Genomic DNA, 23,244 nt, shown 5'->3' on the forward strand with positions numbered 1-23,244 from the left:
TAAAATTTGCTGCCACTCCGTTGCAAACTTATCAGCGACTGTGGCATGGCACGAAAAGGCCACCCCATGGAGGTGGTGAAGGTTGGTAACAGTTTGGTCCCGCTCCCAATCAGAAACGCGCTTGTAATCCCATCGAAGTCAATCTGTCGTAAGCTCAAGTCGGCGCCCCTCCTGAATCATACACTCCTTGCGAAGCGTTACTCGATGAGCGTGTATGAGTTGCTGTCGACTTGTTAGACCTGCTCGCGTTTGCCGCTGAACCTTTTCCACATACCGTTTGCTTCGTTGTTTTGAACGCTTGCGCACCATTTGATTGCAGCAATACACCAGAGAGCCTGGTCATCCCTAGTAAGCGCTGATGGGTCTCGTCCCACATTCCGATCGATCAGCTCTGACAGCAGTGGGTTCTGAGAGATAAATAGGGTACCGAATAGGACGCACTCTTCGACTTTCGGGTGCATTTAACGCACCCCGCCCTAGAATAAGAGACACCCGTAGATGGTCGGACTCGACGGCCGGCTCTATCACCTCCACCCATTGTACCAAAGACGCCCACCCACGCGGAACATAAAACCGATCAATACTGCTAGCCGTCGATTTGGTCCAGTATGTAAGAAAATCCGTCGGTTTTGGTGGATCGTCATCCACCGGGGCCGACAATGTACTGGCGTCTTCGAGCCCCATTAAAGTTAGCAAGTGGCCTAACTAAGCACTTTCTGGACGTTTAGTGCGCTGGCCACCTTAGCGGTCAAGTTGGAACTTTGTACTGAGCTAAAATCGCCCGCAAGGATGGTATCTCGGCTTGGCCACGGTCATTCCACCAGGCGAGAAAAAAATGTTTCTCTTTAGGCATGACGGTTTGGCGCATAAATATTCACCAGCAGGGCATTTCCGATCTCAACGCAGACGACCCGGTTTGTCCACATTCCAGGATGCCATGGACGTGCCTCGGCTACTCCACGTAGGTCAAGTAAAATTGCCACACACCCCGTTTTGTCTGCACCGACACTCCAGTATGATAGGAGAGACCCTGTGACAAGCTGGGGTTGTCTCCACCTGCGCTTCCAGTCGTCTTGCAATCGCGAAGCTGACTCCTCACTATTCACATGCCTTTCTTGTATGTTGAATTACGTTACGCTATGAGCTTTAAGATGGACTTACGGTCGAAATTGCAAACCGGAAAGTCTATCTTCAAGCTCATGGCGTAAGGTAATTCAACAGGTTATGAGCCCAAGCAACGACTCCGGCTTCAAGATTGAGCCTTTTCACGGCTCAAACTACGTGCTATGGAGCTACAAGATGAAGATGTACCTCATGTCTAAGGGGTTGTGGGGAGCTATCTCCGGTGTAGACGCTCCGAATGCGGTAAAGGAGCAGCAAGCGCACGCCGCGATCGCGCTGAATCTGAGTGACGCGCAGTTGATGCACATTATCGACGCGACGACGGCGAGAGAGGCGTGGGGATGGCTGGCGAAGTTCCGTCGCACACAAGACATGGCGAATCGCCTTTGGCTTAAGGAGAAGTTTGCGTCGTTTTAGTATACAGCTTCAAGCATTAGTGGTCACGTGACAGAGCTTGAAGACCTAGTCATGAAGATGAATAGCGCCAACTGCGGGCCAAGTGAAGAGGACGAATGTGCGGTGATGCTGAGGAGTCTGCCTGCAAGCTACGAGAGCTTGGTGCAGGCGTTTCGCATGTCGGTGTCAAGTTTGAATTTCAGCGACCTCGTGAGCAAGTTGATCGCTGAGGAAGTGCGGCACAAGGACACGGTATGGGTGAGAGAAGCAACGACCCTTTACACAAGTAAGAGAAACGGCAAGCAGCACCCCAAGAAGCAGCAAGAACGGCGTGCTAAGAAACCTTCAGGAGCGTGTTTTAACTGTGACAAGGTCAATTATTATGTTGGGGATTGCCGTTCAAGTCGTGGACCAAGATAAACACGAGAAGGAGGACACGAACACTCCAACGTCGCATTTAATGCAAGCGAAGGGTCCGTCAGCGACTGCTGAGTTATGGACAGTGGCGCATCTGCACACATGTGCAAGGACCGGGAAGCTTTTGTGGAGAATGAAGAAGTGTGCCAGGCGCGCAGTTTATCAAGCGCGAAGAATAATGTGAAGCTCAAGGTCATCGGTCACGGAACGGTGAAGCTGCGCGTTTGGACAGGACATGCTTGGATCGACGCTCGCCTCGAAAACACTCTCCATGTCGAAGATCTGTCAAAGAATTTATTCTCGCTTACGGCTGCATCAGCGCGAGGAATGACAGTAAAGATCAGCGCAACGAGTGCGTTGTGAAGCGGGGCGGGACGCCAGTTGCCACTGGAAGGAAGCAGGGCTTCCTGATGTACCTCAACGTTGAGGCTGGTGCGGAGTGTCACGTAGCCGCGTACGAGAACGAGCTATGGCACAGAAGACTGGGTCACGCATCGTATGGGACGATTAATGATATGATAAAGGACGGAAGGATCAAAGGCGCGGAAGTGAAGACCGACGTCGTGTGTGACGTATGCGCAACGTCCAAGCAAGTACGCAAGTCATTGAAGTCAAGAGAGGAAGACAAAGGAATCAGGGAAAGTGCACGTTCTGACGATATCGTATGCTCCGACGTGCTTGAACCAATCACTCCAGCTTCTAGATTCGGTTTTAAGTACATTGTGAGCTTCATCATGATGAAGAGCCGGTATGTGACGGTTTATCCGTTGCGAAAGAAGAGTGAAGTAATAAGCGCGTTCCCAAGATTTTACCGGGAGATCAAGAAAGTGTCTGGGACTAAGATCAAGATCATTAGAAGTGACAACGGTGGCGAGTACTGGAACACGGCAATGTATAACTTCTGCAATGAGAAGCTTATCAAGCAAGAGTACACAGTTCCATACAATCCTGAACAGAACAGCATGGCAGAGCGCATGAATCGAACTCTGGTAGAGATGACGCGCTGCATGCTTAAGGACAGCGGTCTCGACAAGTCTTACTGGGGCGAAGCGTTAATGACAGCAGCAGACATTCGGAACGTGGTTCCAAATTCGTCGAACAAGAAGTCAAGTCCGTACAAGATGATGTTTAAGCGAAGCCGCGCATCGATCACATGCGCGTGGTTGGTTCGCAATGTTACGCGCATGTTACAAAGGAGAATCGAAAGAAGCTGGACGATTCGGGCGTGAAGTGTTATTTTCTTGGCTATGCAAAGGATCACAAAGCGTATAGACTACTATCGCGGATGACGGCTCTATCATAATTTCAAGAAGCGTGACATTTGCCGAGCGTTTCATTTCGAAGGCAATGAAAAGTGAAGACGAGAAAATTATCGACATCATTGATGATGATGAAAATTTGGAGACGTCGACACTTAACGACAATAGTTTGGAGGTTCCAGCAAATGATGAAAGGCTTCGGACTCCGCCACTTCGAGTTTGCCGTGATCAGATTCGTGGAAAAACTTGTTGGTCCCGATCCAACGACCTTTGCCCGTTGGCATTCTCCGCCAGGCCTCAATTCAACCGGCTCTTGATTCCTTCGTAAGTCCCCTCACATTCTTAGTTTCTACTCGGATAATCTTTTACTGTCGAGAGCCTGCGGCTTTCCCGCCTGCTAGAGAGTTTCCGTCCCATTTGAGCTGATGGTATAAGCCGTATAGATCCCCTTGAGACATATGTTGACTTGTCGCCAGGTACTAAACTCTCATATGGCTGCCTTAGTACTGGGGAGGACTTTGAACACTCATCTGGGTGATAGAGTGCTAAAAAAAACGTGTCGAGTATGGTCCAGTCGTCCTGGTTGACCATCTCCGTGAATGCTGAGCGATATGCCGTCAGGGCTTTCAGACCCGCAAAATGACGGCGCAACTGGGACGTAATGCCAGTAGCTTTTGCGGCGTCCTCACCCGTGATGGACTGGATCTCGGCCTTGTATAGCAGAACACAGATGATGTGACGAGCTAATCTTCCGTTATAGAGTATATCACACCGTCGGTGAAGGTCGTCTCCGCCGTATCCGCTGTCTTTTAACCTCCGTCAATTATCTGAACTATCAATGGGAGGTGCCAGTGAGGACAGGGCTACTTGGCGCAAAGTTCTTTACTTCCAATCCTCAAGCCATCTTTTAGTGACATCGTCAGACACCCGGTCTCGTTGCACGGCGAGACGACCATACATACATTCGTAGCGCCATACCGCGGACCACGCCACAAGGGTTTCACCGATAAAAAAACCTGCAGGAGTCGGATGTTATGAGGAAAGCGTCGTGCCTTGGTAAGAAGATGCCGCGGTTCCATTTGGACCACCTTGTTCCAGTTAATGTCACAGGACCCCACCGCTGGGAACCCACTAAGTGCCGTCCTCGGCCACTCCGACTCAAGGTCTTGCAACATGTCCTGCCAGGACCTCGATCCTTCTATTTGTAATGTGCTGGACCTCCCGCCGTCACGCAGCACCGGCTGCTTAGCTCTCTGATCACGATGAGTGAACAGTGTCGTGGACTGGTGACGAATTGCTAGACTGGTATGGCCACTATCCCGGACTGCTCCCCAACGCCTGGACTGGATCGATCCTTGAATACGAATACCCCGGCGATGGCAGTTCTGGTAGGAATTGTGGAGGAATGGTGTCTGCACTACCGTCCGCTAGGATACACTTCCAAATTTAGTGCTGGGATCAGGACCTTGCAACTGTTGAAGATCCGTGTTAAAACTCGAACGTCGTAAAGCGCCGCCCGCGCGGCCGCCCAAGATTGCCATTGTATCATCACCGAATCCGGGATACGATAGTCTAGTTGCAGCCGCTGAGTTGGTCTGCAGAAGATTTGTCGTCATTCAGCGGAGCTGGGCGTTCTCATAGCTGGCGGCCACCGTATTCACCCGGAACTCGAGAAGTGCGGGATACCGGGGTGACGCCGAGCAACGGAGAATCAACTGAATATCTTGGCGCAATGTGTACGTCATGTCACCGACTGTTAGTCTAGTCGACAGCTCGTTGGTGTCACCCCCCAGCGAGGCCGAATCGCAGCACCAACAAACCCTGCCAGACTCTCGTCTTCTCCTTTCATCTCCTTTTTACTGATCTCATCTTGCGAAATATCCATATCCTCACCACTGCCATCATCAGCCGAGACCCCAGAGTCGTGCGGACCAGGTAGCGTGCAGTGAACGTAGAACAAACAGTGACGGTCTGTGTACCGGAGTATAAGAGGGAAATTTATTGGGTCCGCTCTTTTGGCTGTCGCTATCATCTCGACACATGCTGATACAGTCAAGATGAGCTGCTCCCCTGTCTCAATCACATTGTTAGCCTTAGTCATCGAGCTTGGCCTATATAGGCAGTAGTTCCATGGTGATGAATATTGCTTGGTTGCCTGATCACGTAAACATCTCGTTGCAAAAAAATGGCTGCCGTAAGAAGCATGGCGCTTCCTCTCTAGCTATAGTGACCGATTGGCATTACCCTATTCGTGGTGCTGGCCGCGTATTCTTCCAGATACCATATAGATTGTTTGGTTGACTCTTTAATGGACATTGCCATCCATCCTCGCCGTACATTTACCAGGGTCTTCAGCCGCTCCACATGGTCAAATTGATCCGTCATATGTACTTAACCTGTACATTTAAGCCCCCGTTTCGCACACGTCGCAGCCCTATTCAGATTTGTCTTCACTTGTGCTAGGTCGTCGTTGGCCAGTGCTTGTACCATCGCAAGCGCCAAACAATTCCCTGGTGCCGACGTGGCGACGTGCCGCAACCGCAACACTTGTAGAATCGAATTTTCCGTGCCAATTCGGTCTCAGCGGGCATCTCCATAAGCTGCCTGTTCAGGCTGTCCGCTTCCTGACGCAGGCTTCGTAACTAAGCACATTCCTTTTGCTTCAAAGCTACCAGTTGAGGCGTAATTGGCACTTGTGGTGGTGGGCTCTGAAGAATGCGTAGCTGCACCACAGAACTATGAACAGGCACAGATAATGGTTCCACTTCTCGCGCGGCCAACCTCTCTTCGTCGCTCCGCGAAGTAATGTCCGCCGTCCCCGTCCTTCCTGTAACACAGAACTCCTCATCAGGATCTGCGAGGGCTGTGAACTGGGAGGATTTAGTAGCCCGACGGGTAGATATCGCTATACCAGCCGATGCGCACGATGGCGCGAAGAAACTCGGGGCAACCTGTTAACTGGACCGTTAATTTTCATACCGTGGAAGTGCGAGAGTTGGGTGTACACGCGTCAAAGCTCTCCAGCTCCACCTCAGCACTAATATGTTCTGTGAAAAATGCAGTAAGCCGCAGATTGTCCATAAAACGTGTGACGTTATAGAGCAATGCGACGTATTCTGTTGCAGCCGTTAGTCTGGTGCCGTAGATCCAATCTGTTGGATCCATACTAACCCCGCGCTCGGAGCATGAGACTTTTGAAGCTGATACCAACGGCGTCTGAACGTGACTACCGTGCGCTGGAATTTCTTCGCCGCAGTACGGGTGAAAAAATGGATTGACCATTGACCCTTGTTGTAACTTATACTCTTGACTTGACTCAGCATCATATGAAGGTACCCTAGGTTCACTTGTAATCCTTCTGCAGCCAGCAATATGTCTTTCTTCAACGCTTGAGTATGCTGTCGGTTGGTAGTGATAGTCCGAGCACTAACGAGAGAAAAGGACAATTCGCCCTCCACTTGCATCAGAATTGATGTCTGGAACCGCAAGCGGTCCTTCGTAGTGAAAATTTTATTGAGAAAATATGGCAGACCCCGGCTGACGATGTGGCCCTCTGCCAAACCCTAGATAACCTTCCACTCATCTTCGGTGCCAGTTCGGAGGCGCGGACCCGATCTGTCACGACCTGTGGATGCACATATTACCCTCAGCCGTCCGATTTCTTCCAGCGAATACTTGGATAGAATTAAACATATACATTTGGTAGTTTTTAGTCCATGGCCCGTGTCAATAGATTGACCGTGGACCGCCTGCCCGTTACTTTTGCTGCCTATTATTTTCGCACAGATTTCCTTGACCACTTGACTTTGCTGGTCCTACTCTCGAGAATGGTCGATAAAGACCAGGAAGAGTTTTACAGATCCCGACATATTCCTCGGGCGTGCATACACCAGTTGGCATAAGAGCAGCCATCCACGACGCTGACTTCTTCAAAAATCCTTGGAGCTGAGCCGACTCGGCCCCTTTGAACTTGGTGTATTGCTGCTTCGTCGTCGGTGCTTGATCGTGTGGTATGTTTAGCGCCTCCAACTCAGCCGCAAACAAAGCTGCCACAGTGGCTTTCCACGCCTCCCGTAAAATTGCCTCTGGAGCGGCTCGAAGTTCCGTCGTCACCGCCGCAAATATGTGCTCGTCACTCATTTGCGGAGGTAGAACGATCACGGGCCCGCTACGACCCGTCACGTCCACGCTCCGCTGCGCAGACAAAGCTCCCCCCTCGCGCCTACATCGCCGCGGGCCAATCGCCTGGGATTCAGACCCCTCGAGTCTGGCCTCCCCTTCTCGCTTGGCTTTGGGCCGCTCAACTGTGCAGACCTCTCCCCGTCCACCCTACTACCCGCACTGGGAGGATTTTCTACCACCTTACGTGGATGAGCCCCTTGATCACCGTCTTCCCCGGTATAAAGAACACCTCCATAAAATTCGTTTAGTATCTGCGGGCTACGGCTAGAAGACCCATCGTCTTTATCACCGCGGCGCGGAGTCGAGTGTTCCGCCCCCCCTGCCCACTGCCTCCCGAGTCTGGAGGATAGAGTTCTTGTGAAGCTGCCCACCCCCTACTGATCCAGAGGTGCCGTCCATCTCGCCTTGATCACCACCCGACGCAGCTAGTGACGCGCTCGCTTTAACGGACTAACTAAGGCTAGCCCGGGTCCTCAGTCAAATCTTTGCTCCGTGCACGGCGATTTGGAGAGTGGCCATTAATACGGACGTTGTCGCCGATATCTAGCTAACAATAAATGAATGGCGTGGTGTAAAGTATGGGCTATTGAAATTTGAAATTAAAAAATCATTTGACAGTAAGAGCTCCTTTTTTAAATGATACATTTATTCATTGCTAATTCTCACTCTAAATTACTTATCCGAGAATAAAGGTCCACATCTAAAATTGATATCTCCGCAACTATTTCTTTATAATTTTTATTAAACTAAACCGCTCCTACTGAAATAATTTCCATCACAATTTTTTTTGTAATAGTTTTCACTTCAAGTAAGTAAATGGTGTCGATGCTCCTCTGCATCAGATCAAAGGGAAGTCAGCTTCAATAATTTACCCAACGGTGATATGGACATCGCCTACGCCGCTCACCCTTGAGAGCCAGGTATAGGACATGTGTTGGTTCGCTTTAAAGTAAATTGTCAGCAAATGATCGTAGCTAATCTATGACTCCGTTTCTTTTTTTAGCTGTACCGTACACGCGGGTCGCACAGCCCTTGAGCAGAGGGATGCGTGGACCACCATGAGGCCTTATAACACGATTGTAATGTGCAAACTGCCGAGCTTCATTGGTCAATCAGCCAAAGCGTGGCGGGGCATATGCACTTTTGGCAACGCAAAAAACATAACTTTTTATAAATTCGAGGCTGTGGACCTTAGCAAATAAGGGGCTCTACATGAAACATTAAGCCATCGATCCTTAATTAGTGGTTAATTAATTATGCTCATGAGCGCTCACAAATCTGTTCGTACGTACCAGCGCGGATTACTGATCCGAGGTCAAATTTCATGTTGATTCAATGGTGATCTTAAAAATCATTTTAAAATTTGTTGAAAACGGGTTGCAATAAACTTAAATTTATACGGTACGAGCGCTTTCAGCAATGTTCGCGATAGAACCGGCATCTGACCCTGATCGTAGAAGATCGATGGGACATACGGTATTGTATCAGCTTCTTCCTAGATGTAAGTGCAAGCGTCGAAACTGTAGCTCACACTGTACCTACATGAACATTTTCCCGTTGTTAGGTAGTCAAGCGCCTATTTAGCTTAAAATTCGAAAGTATCACAATGTTACGGCGCTTTAAGTCGATTTTATAGCGTTTTTTACCATAAAAAAAGGCTCGCTCGTTTTCCCAGTCAAATATTATAGCATCTGGTCCGATCAGCCACAAGAAATCAAGCCAGTGCCGGCTTTCGTTCCTTTACATTTTAAACAAAGTATAAATGGCTCTACCATCTTCCAAGATAAAATTCAAAACATGCGGCATGTCGAGCGCGATCTGATTCGCTACCACATGCGCCGACTTCGCTCTACAATCGGACCAGCAAAAACGTGAGGCAGAGAGGCATTGAGCCCGCCCCCCAATTCCTGTCTTCATATCGCAATTTGCCCTGGCAAAAAGTATTTACGAGACCCACAACTTTTTCGCATCGTTCGTTAAGAATGCGTCTTCATCATATTTTACTGGCATCCGCTGTTGCGGTGTTCAGCAGCCGAGTTCTTGGAGCTGCGACACAAGAGAATCGCAACTTAGTAGCATTCGATAAACTCGAAGGAACGGCTGACGGGCCAACAGATGACGATGCCGATGTGGACGCTGATACCACGAATAAGGCGCTCCAATCTGGCGCGACTTCTGATCCTGCTGACTCCCCCGCCGTGTCGACTACGGCCGTTGCTGGTTCAAAGAATGAAGAAATTAACAGCATTCTTACACGTCTTCAGTCCGATTTGCTTGATCTCATCGGATCGGATGATGGGTCCAAACCTGTCGATCCTAATCCATTAGGTGAAAACGGAAGCAAGCTCACGAAATTGATGAATTTCTCGGATCCAAACTTCCTTAAGATTCTCAAACCGCTCGGTCTCGGTGGCTTAATTGATGGCGATCTCAATGTAAAGCAGGAACCGGGGGCCCCTACGGCCCCGGAAAATCCAGTGGCTCCGGCGACTCCGGAGGCTCCTCTAGCCGATGACACTGATCGCGACGAGTTGGAAGCTGCAGTCGCCGCCATGATCAAGAAGAAGAAAATGCAAGCGAATGGTTCCGATGGCCCAAACGACGTTGATCCCACTGATCCAACCCTTAAGAAGGGATTGAACGATGACGAGACTTCCGGTGAGGATTTGTTGACTACGACCAAGTCATCGGCGCTACCCACGGACGACGATGGTCCTGATTCTACGTACCTTTCGTCGATTGCCAAGACTCCAGTCGTTCCCACTTCCAGCGATGAGGACAATGACGATGACATTAACTCGTTAAACCCCACTTTAGACAAAAAGACTGGAGTTGCTAATACCAAGTCTTCTGATACTGGTGTCAAGTCACCTACTACTGCAGGTGATGGCAGTGGAACGGACTCAGATTTTGACGGCAAGTTTGATAAATTGCTTCAAATGAGTGACAGTGAACTCGACGATCTAATGACTTCAGACAAGAACAGTTCTGCTGCTCCTTACTTGGCAGCTGCTCAGAAAATGTTGGAGCCCGTGGAAAGTGTGCCTGGTGAAAACAAGACTGCCAAAGGCGAAGCGTACTTGAGCAAACTCGACAGTATGCTGAAATTGTCCGACAGTCAACTCGACGATATGCTCGACTCGATGGATATTACTTCGCTCGAAGGTCTGAAAAAAGTTGCAGGCACCAAGGACGTTGCTGTGTCCGAGACCACTACGACCTCACCTAATACGGCCAAGACCACACCGTCTTCCAATACTGTTTCGAAGTCTGCACCAGTCTTGGACGATGGTCAAAGCGATGCCGATGTTCTTTTTGAAAAGACGCCCGAGAAGGAAGATACGCTCGAGGTTATTCCACCTGCAGAGGAAAGTAGCTACTTGAAGGGTTTGTATGCGCTCTCGGACGATGACTTGAAGGCGCCGGCTCCGGCTCCGGATACCAAATCTCCCCCTAAGACAATTGATGATAACTCGAAAACGGAGGACTCGATGTCGGATGTTGAAGATTTTGACACGTCCGAGTGCCCTACGGGATTCTTCGGACACATAAAGTCGTGGTGGAAAAACACAGTGGGCGGTGGGGACAAGTGCGCGTTAGAGCGCCGACTTCGCGTGGTTGTGTAGGATCTGATGCTTAAAAGGGAGGAGCTAATGGTTTGCTTATGGTAGATTTCGTAGCGACATATTGTCATGAAATTCGTGCCTTGTTTCAATAGACGATTAAGCGCGTTATGAAGTTTACTTTTAAATGATATGTGATGTCACGAGCTAGATGTTATTATTAAAATTTCAGGCAGCATTCCTTCTTTATGTACTAGAAGCAAGAAGTTTGCCCCTGCTTAGATTAGCTTCGTGCAGTTCATGAAAGTGACTAGGACTTTAATCAGAGATCACGTCAAATTCGGGTCCCATCGCCATTAAGTCTCTTGAAAGCTTCATCGTTGCGCTTAAGACATTTGGCGATGAGACACGGAGGAGCTCATCGACATATAAAAATAAGAATTCACTAAAAATATATAAAAGAGGTGAATCTCGAGAGAGACATCGTAATTTCTAAGCTTTTTGGGGGCAGATGTAGGTAATGTTTTGCTCTTATTTATTTATAAATTTTCGGGTTCACTTCATACTTCCCCGAGCCCTTATTACTAACCCTATGACCAAAAATGTTTCTAACAAGAGGGTATTAAGAAACACGACGTTCAAAATTTCGACGTTCGACAGTTTTCATAAACCGGCAATTCCTGACAAAAGTCCTCACCACTTCATGTTAGTTCTTTATCCCATGCGTCTACGGAAGCACCTCATTTAAAAGATCCGATAAAACTCTGGCGCGCGGCGACGAGCCCATTTTCTCTCATATTGCGTCCAATGCGGCCACTGCAGTGCATTTAGAGTGTCGCAGATCTCCGCAGCGAGCTTTTCCTCGGTAATAATCTTGATCCGATCGGCCGGTTCCATGTCCTGCGCCTTGCGTAAACGCTGTAATCCAAGTCCAAACGCATCATCGTGGCGGTCGTGGAGCAGGGATACATGCAGATACGTAACTGTTTCGACGTCTTCCCACTTCTGAAGAGCGGCGTAGACTGTTTCAAAGTCCTTCCAGTGCGCTAAATCGCCTAAAGCACGAGCTTTACGAGCCAATGCATCCGCCAGAATCGCCTTTTCCTTGTCCTTATCTTTACGCAATTTCATTTTTTTTGCAGGCTCGTCACTAGAGACACTTCGTGTGCCAAAGAAACGGGCGAGATCGTCCTCATTGATAAGTGCGAGCACAGCATCCGCTGCCTCAATAATCTCCGCCAAGTTGCTACTTCGTAGAGACTCCGAGTCAAAATGATGGAGCTTGGCTTGCAGAACTCGCAAGTGATTCGGATATTGTGCCACAAGACGCTGCCACGCTGGCAAGAACGTTTTTTTACCAGCAAGCTTGTTCGTTCGCTCAAGCAGAAGGTCACACATGGCTTCCTGTGTGATCTGTTCTTCTTCACGCTCGTCTGGAAGCTCCTTTGTATCGGCTTTATCGACAGGAATTAACGAAGGAATCACGTACGAAATCTCAAAGCCACTCGGTCGTCGGCCACTCCTGCGAGAAAACACACACACGATTTTTAGTCAATTCTTTTCGAATCAATCCAGAAAAAAAATAATCACTTTGATCAACCCACCCTTTTAGATCCGCGTTCTGGTAGCCAAAGTGAATACTTCCTTTTAGCACGTCTCCTTTCGTTGAACCCTTAGGCCATTTGTCCTGAGCAGGCTCTCCAAGAAACAACGCCACGTACTTTTCTATCGATAGGCGCTTTTTGTCCAAAGGTTTCAAGCCCAATGCTACATTGTCTTGGTGTCCATACACTGACGCTTGAATCTCCTTGATTTCGTGGTGAAGTTCCAGCATCATTTGTTTGAGTTTCTCTAATTTACTCACACTCTCGTGACGCACTTGCGCTCGAATGAGATATGAACCGTTCTGCAGCTTCGTGTCATTCCAATACGCGTCTGAAGAGCCCAGATACTGTTTCTTGTGGTCAAAAATCATCATTAATTGCGCTTCAAACGGAGACTCGTACAGTCGATTATGGAGGAGAGGTAAGTTTGGCACGACTTTACCCGCTTCACTTTTCGTAAAGGGGTACGTGAGTATAAGTTGATAAACTTGACGCTTGTCTGGAAACTCGTCGCGGCTTGAACTGAGCGGAGAGATCTCAGCTGTAGTGGGACGGATGTGCTGTACATACTTGGTAAAGCTAATCTTAGGAGCCAACGTCTCGTGGGTTACTGTGCTCGAAATCACGACCTTGTGGGACTCTTCTCCTCCAATGATTACAATCTTCTCTTGGTCAGGTTTAATTCCATGGAAATGAATCTCCACGTGCACAATCGAGTCGCCCAGTGCACTCCAGAACTGTCCCAAACAAAACTCCGTGGTCAATCCACCCACTAGATCCATACTGAAACCAAGCTCCTGTCCAGGTGCGAGCACAAAAGCTTTGTGGAAGGACGACGCACTCTGTCGTACAAAGGGCTGAAATTGAAGAGCATCAAACATAAAGAGTTTTCCTGAAGCATTCGATTCTACGCGAGAGTTGCAGTCTTGAAGAGGACGTGATATGTGAATATCTGCCCAAGTCGCTCCTTGTGGAGGAGTGACGAAACGACGAATGATATGTCCAGGATGGAACTCCGTGCGATACTTTATCACCATTGTCGCATCTTCTGGTTTAATTACAGTGACGGGAATAGTAAAGAGAGCTTTACGACTTGCGTTTTTCGTATCGTAGGCTACAATCTCGCCATAGTGCACACCTGGTGCCAAGTGTTTCGTCGTCACGAGAGCTTTAAACGTCCTTCCACTGTGCATTAACGCCATGTTTTGTCCTACATCAATCCAACGCGTCGACGGTACAAGACGGATATGCTGTTCAAAGTGAATTTTGTCCATTTGCGCTGCTTTTTTGTGAAACACTGGGGTGACGGTGACAGTCACTTCGTTCGTGTCATGAACAAAGTCGACTCGGTCACGGAGGTAAATTCCACGAGAGCTTTCATCGCCTGAAGAAGTTTTAATTGCATAGTAAAGAGGAAATTGCTTGGTTCCATCAAATGCGTTGCTACGAGTCAAGTACTCGAACGCTGGCAAGACTTGGATCAGACCTTTGCCTTGAGCGTACACGTCCACATTTGGTATTTTCATAGCCGTATTCTCCAGCGCGCGACGGATTGAATACGGCGTATAGTCGACTTTAAGGCGTTTTAATCCACTCACGAGGAGTGCGATATTTCCAGCACAATTCGGGGACGACATGGACGTGCCATTCATTAATTTTTTCTTGTCTAGCGTCCAATTCGGCACTGAAGCAATCGCAGCTCCTGGGGCACAGATATTCACGCCCACGTCTCCATCAAACGTAGGTCCACGGGACGACCACGTATAAGCCGTGCCCACTAAATCGTTCTCTCGCATGATATACTCACTCTCCATCATCTCGGGCGAAACGTACGCACCGACTCCGAGCATACTGGAAGTTGTGCCACCGGGTGCCCCCACTGTGCCTAGTGCCGGGCCTTCATTCCCAGCACTCACGACAAACGTCACATTGTGCTCGTCTACGAGTTCATTGCTTAATTCCACAATGCGTCCATAATTATGCAGCGAAGCAAACTCTCCATAACTCATGTTAACAATGTCGACATTGGCGTCCATGACAGCGAGAATTGCACGACTGAGCGCCGACGTTGTCTCCATACTCCCAAGTCTTGCATCGCCAATCTTTACGGCTACAATTTGTGCTCCTGGAGCAACGCCGTTGCATTCGATTTGATCCGGATAATATGCGGCAACGATACCCGCAACATGCGTCCCGTGCGCTCCAACGTCATTGACAATACTCAACACGTTGCCATTATCGTAAATATTGAGCACAAAATTGAGCTGCGACTCAGTAGAGAACGTCGCGTACTGCCGCTCGTGTTTAAAATTCGTCATTGCGGGGATTCCAGTAAAATTACCAGTCTCGGTCGTATCTAGAGCTGCACGCCAATTTGTCCCGTCATGAAACACGACGACGTCGTAGATCGGTCCTGGATCTTCACGATTCTTCGCAAGCTCTTCCAATTGCTTAAGTTGTGCCTTCAAATCTTCTTTTTGGCGTAACACGGCGGAATCAGTGGTAGAAATGCTATTGGTTTTGCTCCACTGAACCAGTTGTTGTTGCACTTTATTGACTGCACTTCGTTGTTCGATGTCGAATTTCTCTTGACGTTCTGTCTTGAGACGCGCGACCAACGGACCAGGGAACAAATGATAGCCAGCGACACTCCCGACATGGTATTTTCCGTCCTGACTCGGTCCCCAGTGCGGATTAAGCGTCAAGGTGCGGTTATCCGCTAGTTTTAAAAGACCGTCCGTAGCTTCGATGACTGTCGACGTGTCGACGTCTCCCGCGCCTGTGGCATCGACGATGTCAATAATCTTTGGGCGTCCGTCTGGCGTCATCTGGAGCCCAATGGCTCCTGGATCCACACCCGTGTCGAAAATAGCTACGATGGCATCGCGACCGTCGTAATCCGGATATTGATCGAGGAATCGGTCTGCAAGGGTCTCTTGCTTGGGCAATAGCGACGCCGTCGGGAATGATTTCATTCGACTTGGAATGTGGGCTTTTGAATTTGCAATAGCCATTTTGATGATATATTTTAGATCTATGACAGGCAAAAGTATATATTCGTACATTGCGTCAAAGATCTAAAATATGTCGTTAAAATTGCTATTGCAAATTCAGAAGCCCCCCCGTGGAATTAAAGAATCCAACCCACAATTTATTTTTAATCTCAAAATTATGCCAGTCGAATGTCGAAATCTGATGTACCCATATTCGCAGCCAAGCATAATTAGCTGATCAAACAAATGTACGCAGGTGTGGACAAGTATGGAGGTACACTAGTTGGAGAAAATCAACCCGATGGAACATCACTAAGTGCTCCAGCTTCAAATGTTGGCTGTTCACTTGAAGATGCGATCGAAACAGCTTCTGCGGAAGAGACCGTGGTGGTAGACGTGCCATACTCGTATTTCGAAGACGAAACTGACCCAAAGTCGGTCATCTCTGGGGTGTCCAAGGTGCTTCTCTCCGCTCAATTGAATCCCGAAGCCGGTGGTCTCATGTGGGTGGAGCATAGCAATTCTCAAAAAGCTTACAAAAACGTCGTTGCGATGTCTCAGATGACGTCCATGCTCCGCGACCATGATCGAAACGCATGCTATGGACGTGGAATTAAGCATGCAATTCAAAAATTTAAAGCTGATAGAGGTTATGCCCCTATAGTGCTTGACATTGGCACAGGCACAGGCCTGCTGTCTATGTTTGCCGTAACATACGGGGCCGCCCACGTTTATGCGTGTGAAATGTTTGAGCCCATGGCCGAGATTGCTCATCACGTGACACAAGCGAATCATCCAGACAAGATTACAGTATTCAAGCTACGGTCGACCGACTTAAAGGTTGCTCCCGATAGAGAAGAAGACCGAGACTTTAAAATGACGTACCACCTCCCACGACGTGCAGATTTGCTCGTATCAGAGCTCTTTGATTCGATCTTACTTGGGGAAGCAGTATTGCCAACGCTTCGGCATGCAATGCAGCATCTGCTGATTCCAGATGCTGTAATTGTGCCCAAGAGGGCTACAGTGTTTGCTCAAGTTATCGAATGCGCGCCACTTTATCACTTTAATGCTTTCGATGTCGAGTCTACCAGGGGTCCAAAACTAGCTCGAAGTGATTTGGCTTGGCAATGTAAAGGTGGGAAACCCGCGTTACCATTGCATTTTCGTGCTTTTGAAAACGAGTCGAAATTCTTAACGAACCCAACAAAGGTGTTGAGCTTTGACTTTACGAAATCAACATCTGAAGAGGCGACATATGACGAGATTATTGTTGACGTGATACGAGCTGGAACTGTTCAGGCGGTTCTCATGTGGTGGCACGTGAGTTTTGATGACTGTGACAAAATAGTGTATTCGACCCAATCAAGGGCTCAGAATTGGCAGGATCATTGGGTTCAGGTCGTCTTTCCTGTCACTGAGAATATCCCCGTGCAGCCTCTTGAAAGACTCGTGTTACGTGCTCATCACGATGACCTTCGCATCTGGTTTGATGTTGAAAGTACTCTAAGTAACGACAATACACTCACAAAATTAAAGCGCGCTATCGTCACTGAAAAAGAACCGTGCATCTGTGGCTTGCATCTCCTGTGCAATGCTGAGCGAATTTCCATGCTAAATGACCGTTCCCGTCGCGAAAGCTATGATGCGTCCGTGTCTTTAGTCGTGGCTGACCTAATAAAGTCCGAACCTTTGCGTCAACTCTCGTGTCTTGACATCAGCGATGGATCTTTTGGTGCGCTACTAGCAGCTTCGCACCCAGAGATTAGGAGCGTGACGTCAATTGAGTCGAAAGCAGTATCCGCACGGATTTTTGAGCAGATATTATCGTATAACAATTGTCCAACCGAGGTTCTTCACAGTGGTGTTAAAGGTTTGTGTCCTGAACACTTGCAAGGAGACGCCACAAGCGTCGATTTTCTCATTGGAGAGCCATTTTACTATTCCATGCAGAACCTTCCTATTTGGCAAGCCTTTAACTTTTGGCTACGACGATCAGCTGTGGATTCATTACTGCACCCAAAGGCACGTGTGTTACCAGCTCGAGCCCGTGTACTGGCCCAAGCTGTGCAATTTGAGCATTTGCACCAAAGTTTTGGTGCAGTTGGCAATGTCTGTGGCTACGACCACAGCTTCTTTGATCGGTATCAAGACGACTACTACATTCGCAATTTTCCATTTCCAGTCTACATGTATGCGTTTGAGCAGGCTTCAATTATCATTGAAATGGCTGCTTTGGACTTCATGCACCCGATTCACTCGATAGATACGAGCAATGTGATAGAGCTGAAGAACTCTGCAGCGAATGCTGTGATTGTATGGGTCGAATATGTCTTGGATGTTGCTGGCCAGTACGTGGTAACAACAGGCCCTGCTGTACGCTACGCAAAGCAGCTCATTCGTTTTCTCCCACCCGTGCCGTCACTAGCATGTGTTACAGGGTCGAAGCGTATTGTGAAAGCTACGTTCTGTTTTGACTCATTGGAAGGAACGATCGATATGAACTTTGAAACCGAGAATGCATGATTAAGCGCAAACTTGACTGCCGTGTATTGTGTAGAGATAGAATAATTTTTGCTTATTGACTATATGAAAAATAATTGTGCTGACTACTTGCTAGAATAGGGCCTTGTCAGTGAAACATGCTGCTTTAGAGGAATGTGGACTATTCTTAAAGGGTAATTTATTCCCTGTTATCTAAAAGCAAAGGGTTATACTGCTTTTGCTGTACGTTGAGGGTGCTTGCCCTTTCCATTCTTAACCATACCGCTCTAGCAATTAGTCATAAGTTGGTCGAACCCGGAAGACTCACGCTCGTAAACATCAAGACACCCAATCGCATTTTAAAGGAAGTGGGGCGAGGGCGCGCACACTTGTTTAATTTATCGGTCGTTTCTTTTCGAACGGCCCGACTTCTTTCAGATTTTGATTAAACTTAATTTACCCACCTGCCAAGCATCATTGGGAGCACCAACAGTCATTTTTAACAACAAATCATTATTCAATAAATGTTGAGAGGTCTCGATGGCAATTGATACCATCACTAAAAGCGATACCTTCATTGTGAATAGCTAGATCATAGGCGTTAAGAATTTGCTTCTTTGAGGCTTAACGACAACCACTATATTCTTGCTCGACGGACTTGTTACATTAATCTGCTACTCAATTTGACACCGATAATTTGTTCAACAATATCTTCCGAGTTAACTCAATCAATATTCTTCAAGACTAACTTTAGTATTTCCTTTAGTTGCCAATTTGCTTGTCTGTTAAACGCCATTTCATTGTCTCGAGTTCTCTTAACAGCACCAAAGTCACATTTTTTTGAATGTCCAATGACCACACTTTCGTGCGAGAGCGGGTTACAAGTTGGTGTAAAATGTCGGCATTTTCTTCACTTGTTAGTGTAGCTACAACACTGTGCAGGAATGTCCACAACTCCAGCGGGGTATCACTTCGATAAAGTTGTGCCACATTGACAATTGTTAAGAAATAGGCGCCCAAATCAATCGCTAGTTCTGTTAGCACTGGACTTTTCAATTCAGGCGTCACCGTTGACAACATGGACTTTTGTGTGAAAAACTGCTGTACGAGTTCCAAGAACTCGAGTGCCTCGGCATCTTCGGGCTCGGTTTCAAAGCCCAATTTGCGAGCTGTCTCGATATTCTGCTTGACTTGTGCAGCTGCGTTGATTCGTGCACGAAGGCGGCTCACAAATTTCCAGCGCGTAGCTGACTGAAATGGAGGACCACGGACCGACGCACCCGGTGCCAAGACATTGATCGGTGGAAAGACACGGCTCTGCGCAAGCGAGTACTCTAGACTGACGTAATCGTCAACAACCGACACAATCCGTTCCATAAACTCGGTAGCGATTTCTGAGCTATCTGGAGCATCGCCTAATACGAAAGACGTGAGCGAAGGCCCGCCTTCTTTTTGAGTCGAACCTTTAAATTGAGCTGAACGTTCCATCAACACAGTGTGGGCACTAAGGCTTGCGTGAGCCGCACGAGGCAGCTTAAGGGACTGTATCAATCCCTCTACTACCATAGTATGCGACGCCAAGTCGTCATATACGATAACACTTTGATCAGACTTGCCATTGTGCATGAGAAACTCGGCCACTGCACAGCCCGTGAATGGTGCCAAATATTGCAATACCGGCGAGTCTCGGTCGCTCGACGCAATTATTGTCGTGTAGGGTAAAGCCTCTGATTGCTTGAGTGCATCAATAATTTGATGAATTCGAGACAAGCTCTTGCCGATACAGACGAACACAAACTGCGGCGGCTGCTCTCCGTTTGCCTTGGCTTGAGCAACCTGGTAAGCCATCATTTCTAGTGCTATACGCGTCTTGCCAGAGCTTCTTGGTCCTAAGACTGCAAACCGATGTCCGTGCGCCATTGGATGGAGACAATCGACTGCCACTAGTCCCGTCTTAAATGGCAAGTGAAGAGGGGTACGTGCGATAAGACCGGGTACGCTCTGTGTACCCCATGTAACTTTGATGCGATCATTTGCTGTTGCAACGTCGCTTGGTGCTTGCGTATCGAATTGATGTGGTCGACCGATCGGGTCTATAACGGCGCCAGCAAAGGCTGCGACGCTCCCAGGGATCTCGAGCTGCTTGCAATGCAGCGTCACGTCCATATTCTTCATCACGGGTTCGGTGCCACGCGCAGACAGAAGCGCTATGTGCACCACTTTTTCCTCCATAAACAGCACAAGCCCCTGACTTATAGAGTGGCCAGACGCGTCTGAAACGTTTACAACGCTGCCGATCGTTGCGTGACGTAGCCCTGAGACGCGTGCCAATCCATTTTGCACGCCTATGATGACGCCACTAATTGGTAGCTCTGCCTGAGTATTTAAAAGCACATCATCTGTGGGTAGCGGTGAATGTTCGTCCTCGGCGAGCTTCATAAAATCCAGCATCTGCTGGGCTAGCGCGGATTCCGAATCATCGAGGCTTGCGCGAGAATTGATTGCACCACACGCGTGAAAATTACGGTTATGCGTGGAAAAAGTGGAACCCCAATAAACGCTACACCAGCGTTGGCTCTGTGGCGTCCAGAACGAAGAGCGTAGAGCCCGCGAGACCCATTTGGTCCGGAGGTACCACATGTGTTTATCTAGCAGTGTAGAAAATTCATAATTTAGCTTTATTCGAACATACAGGTCTTTGAATTCTAAAAGTTTTCGTGGTGCATGTATACCTTCCGCATAATCGGATGGACTGGTATACCTCACGGTCCGATATTTATTAAGCATGAGCCTTGAATCGACGATCTCACCGCTCGTCGCTTCTAGTGACACCGAGCTACAGTGCTATCTCTCAGATGCCTGTGCGATTGAGCATCTTTCAATCCTTCTTGATGACTTCTTCACGCGCGGGATAGCGCTACAAACGAATCTTGTTGGCAGCCAAGACGTCGACGTCAACGCCACCGCACTATCGATATCAGGTCGCGCCGTATTCTCTCTGTTTTCGCGGCTTCTGGATGCTCCACAGCTACTACAGCAAGCGTATGAGTCCAGCTTGCTGCACGTGACACGGCTAATCCCGTTTTGCCAGCTCTATGGTAGTAAGAATCAAGAGACAATTGCCGAGCTTTTGGAAGCAGTTTGCGACAATGTTGCTGAATTTCCCGCAACTTTAACTGTCCTACAGCAACTGTACATTCGGCAACTCAACGATCTCTTCAAAGCTGTGAGACAAGCTGACGTAATGGATCTCATACACCGCTACTACGAGCTAAGTCTGTCCGTAGGTGGCATGACAACCGCAGAATCGGTACTGAAGATTCTTTTGCTAGGCAAAAAAGAGCTGTCAAAAGAGCTAAGAGAACAGAGTCATTCATTGCTTTATAGACTCGTGCAGTTTTACGAGGTAGTGCTTCCGACTTTGCAGCGGCAATTGTCGTCTTTGGACAAGAAAACGGCATCTCGAGTAGTTTTAGTGATAGCAGAGATCAGATATATTTTGTTGCTTGTTCTTGGGCGCTGCGTCGATTTTGAGTTGGACAAGCCTCTCCAATCGGGAGTGTGTGAAGGTAAGGTGCTGGCTGGATTCCACACATTAATCAGCGGATGCGTCGACGAAGACGCAGAACATGGCTCGTATTTCAGTGATTTATGGTTTCTATGCGAGTACAAGGACAAAGTCTCGGCATTTTTTCATCGCCACGAATTGGACCAGGAGAATTTATCGTATTTAGCATTAATGATCGAGCAGCTCCCGAGGCGTCGATTCCTTCCATCGTTGGTAATTAAAGAGTCTCTTGCTATAGAAGAGGTCAAGTCGAATAGCGGTTTTGAGGAGATTGAACGTCAGGCAATGGATTTGACTGCACTGGTGCACCAAGTAAAAGACCTTTTTCCTGATTTGGGAGAAGGGTACATTGAGCTCTGTTTATTGAGTGCTGATTCACAAGTAGAGACGGTGATTAATTTTTTATTGGAAAGTAACCCTCCGCCTGTCCTTATTGATGTATCACATGATGTAAAACCCTCGGATATCGAATTTAAGCGTGTTGAAGCACTTTTGAAAGGTAATTTATTGCCTGCTTACGAAAATAAAAAGCTGGATCCGAATCGAGTATGGGTGGGTAAGAAAGCAATGGAAACGAGCTACGATCCACAGATTGAAGTAAAAGATCAGCAAGTAGCTAACAAGACCAAGGAACTTGTTGCCATGTATGAGGAAGAAGATGACTATGCCTATTCGAGTGGCACCGACCGTGATGGTGGCTTTGACAGCCGAGGCGATGGGGTGGCTGTCCTCGACGAGTACGACGACGATTACAATGACGAGTTTGATGACTTTGTGCCGTTTAGTATTCGCGATGGCGGACTTGGAGATAGTCAGGATGTTGTTCGTGAGCAGAATCGTCGGATTCGTGCAAAGGAGGAGAAAGATGCCTTTTGGGAAGGCATGAAAAATAGAAACCGTGAAAGCGTTTCGCTTAAGGCTGAAGAGATGGATTACGACGAAGAGAAAAAGGAAAGTGATAATTTTCGTGATAGGATTTTGCGCTCCCCCGCTGCTGCTGAATCGACACAGAGCTCATCTAATTCTAAGATTTCAAATCCTCGTCAAAAAGACAAAACTCATGGAGAGAAGAAATCTTATGAGCTGTTAACACCGCAACAAATGCAGCGTCAGCGAGCGAAGAAAGACAAGAATAAGGCTAAGATCGCGAACCATAATCGGAAGGATCGTGCATTAAAGAAAATGGGCTAATTTCCTTATCTAAACCAACGTGCAGGCATAATTAAGATTAATTGTATGTTGGATTTAGTTGACAAAAGAAATATCTGCCGAAATTGCTTTGAAAATGACCTACAGGTTCTTTATCTTATGCACCAATAAAAAAGCAATGTTTATTGTCGTATGAAAAGAGTAAAAAAGCTTTTCAAAACCATTAAGCTTTCGACAAGTTAAACATGAATCGACCACATTTTTTTTCCCTGAAGATATATTCTTAGCGAAATCACAATTTAGCACATGACCCTTTTTAACAATAATTCGCACTTAGTGTCGTTGACGTTAGATAATAGGAGGTTCGCTAAGGTACCGCAATTTAATTTTGAGGTGTGAATTACTAATTCGCCACAACATAAATGCGTTGACCGCTTACCTACTCATAGCCTTGAGCGTGCTCTTAGGCGTCAGCGTTAAGCGAGCTAGTAGTAAAATCATTTGGTG

At 47.8% G+C, this 23,244-nt stretch overlaps 7 protein-coding genes across 7 annotated transcripts; 3 read left to right on the forward strand and 4 right to left on the reverse strand.

Annotated features, from left to right (window-relative positions):
- Positions 1 to 233: 233 nt before the first annotated feature.
- CCR75_007856 (uncharacterized protein) lies at positions 234 to 684 on the reverse strand (the record flags this gene model as incomplete). Its single annotated transcript, XM_067965912.1, has 2 exons — positions 234 to 407; positions 442 to 684. 2 exons carry the CDS (start codon positions 682 to 684, stop codon positions 234 to 236), a joined length of 417 nt encoding a protein of 138 aa, XP_067821980.1.
- A 4,126-nt stretch (positions 685 to 4,810) lies between these two features.
- CCR75_007855 (uncharacterized protein) lies at positions 4,811 to 5,579 on the reverse strand (the record flags this gene model as incomplete). The annotated part of the gene is given in 3 exon segments (XM_067965911.1): positions 4,811 to 4,947; positions 4,965 to 5,415; positions 5,439 to 5,579. 3 exon segments carry the CDS (start codon positions 5,577 to 5,579, stop codon positions 4,811 to 4,813), a joined length of 729 nt encoding a protein of 242 aa, XP_067821977.1.
- A 3,779-nt stretch (positions 5,580 to 9,358) lies between these two features.
- On the forward strand, positions 9,359 to 11,002 carry CCR75_007854 (uncharacterized protein; the record flags this gene model as incomplete). The annotated part of the gene is made up of 1 exon (XM_067965910.1): positions 9,359 to 11,002. The coding sequence occupies one exon, from the start codon at positions 9,359 to 9,361 to the stop codon at positions 11,000 to 11,002; it is 1,644 nt and encodes a 547-aa protein (XP_067821978.1).
- Positions 11,003 to 11,445: 443 nt separating this feature from the next.
- Positions 11,446 to 15,557, reverse strand: CCR75_007853 (uncharacterized protein; the record flags this gene model as incomplete). The annotated part of the gene is made up of 2 exons (XM_067965909.1): positions 11,446 to 12,461; positions 12,544 to 15,557. 2 exons carry the CDS (start codon positions 15,555 to 15,557, stop codon positions 11,684 to 11,686), a joined length of 3,792 nt encoding a protein of 1,263 aa, XP_067821983.1. The 3' UTR covers positions 11,446 to 11,683.
- A 225-nt stretch (positions 15,558 to 15,782) lies between these two features.
- On the forward strand, positions 15,783 to 18,062 carry CCR75_007852 (uncharacterized protein; the record flags this gene model as incomplete). Its single annotated transcript, XM_067965908.1, has 1 exon — positions 15,783 to 18,062. One exon carries the CDS (start codon positions 15,783 to 15,785, stop codon positions 18,060 to 18,062), a length of 2,280 nt encoding a protein of 759 aa, XP_067821984.1.
- A 720-nt stretch (positions 18,063 to 18,782) lies between these two features.
- Positions 18,783 to 20,660, reverse strand: CCR75_007851 (uncharacterized protein; the record flags this gene model as incomplete). Its single annotated transcript, XM_067965907.1, has 1 exon — positions 18,783 to 20,660. The coding sequence occupies one exon, from the start codon at positions 20,658 to 20,660 to the stop codon at positions 18,783 to 18,785; it is 1,878 nt and encodes a 625-aa protein (XP_067821981.1).
- A 145-nt stretch (positions 20,661 to 20,805) lies between these two features.
- On the forward strand, positions 20,806 to 22,779 carry CCR75_007850 (uncharacterized protein; the record flags this gene model as incomplete). Its single annotated transcript, XM_067965906.1, has 1 exon — positions 20,806 to 22,779. The coding sequence occupies one exon, from the start codon at positions 20,806 to 20,808 to the stop codon at positions 22,777 to 22,779; it is 1,974 nt and encodes a 657-aa protein (XP_067821982.1).
- Positions 22,780 to 23,244: the final 465 nt, after the last annotated feature.

The sequence above is a fragment of the Bremia lactucae genome (assembly GCF_004359215.1).
Source record: "Bremia lactucae strain SF5 chromosome Unknown BlacSF5_NotPlaced_19_SHOA01000004.1_2068294bp, whole genome shotgun sequence".
NCBI classification, from domain to species: Eukaryota; Oomycota; class Peronosporomycetes; order Peronosporales; family Peronosporaceae; genus Bremia; species Bremia lactucae.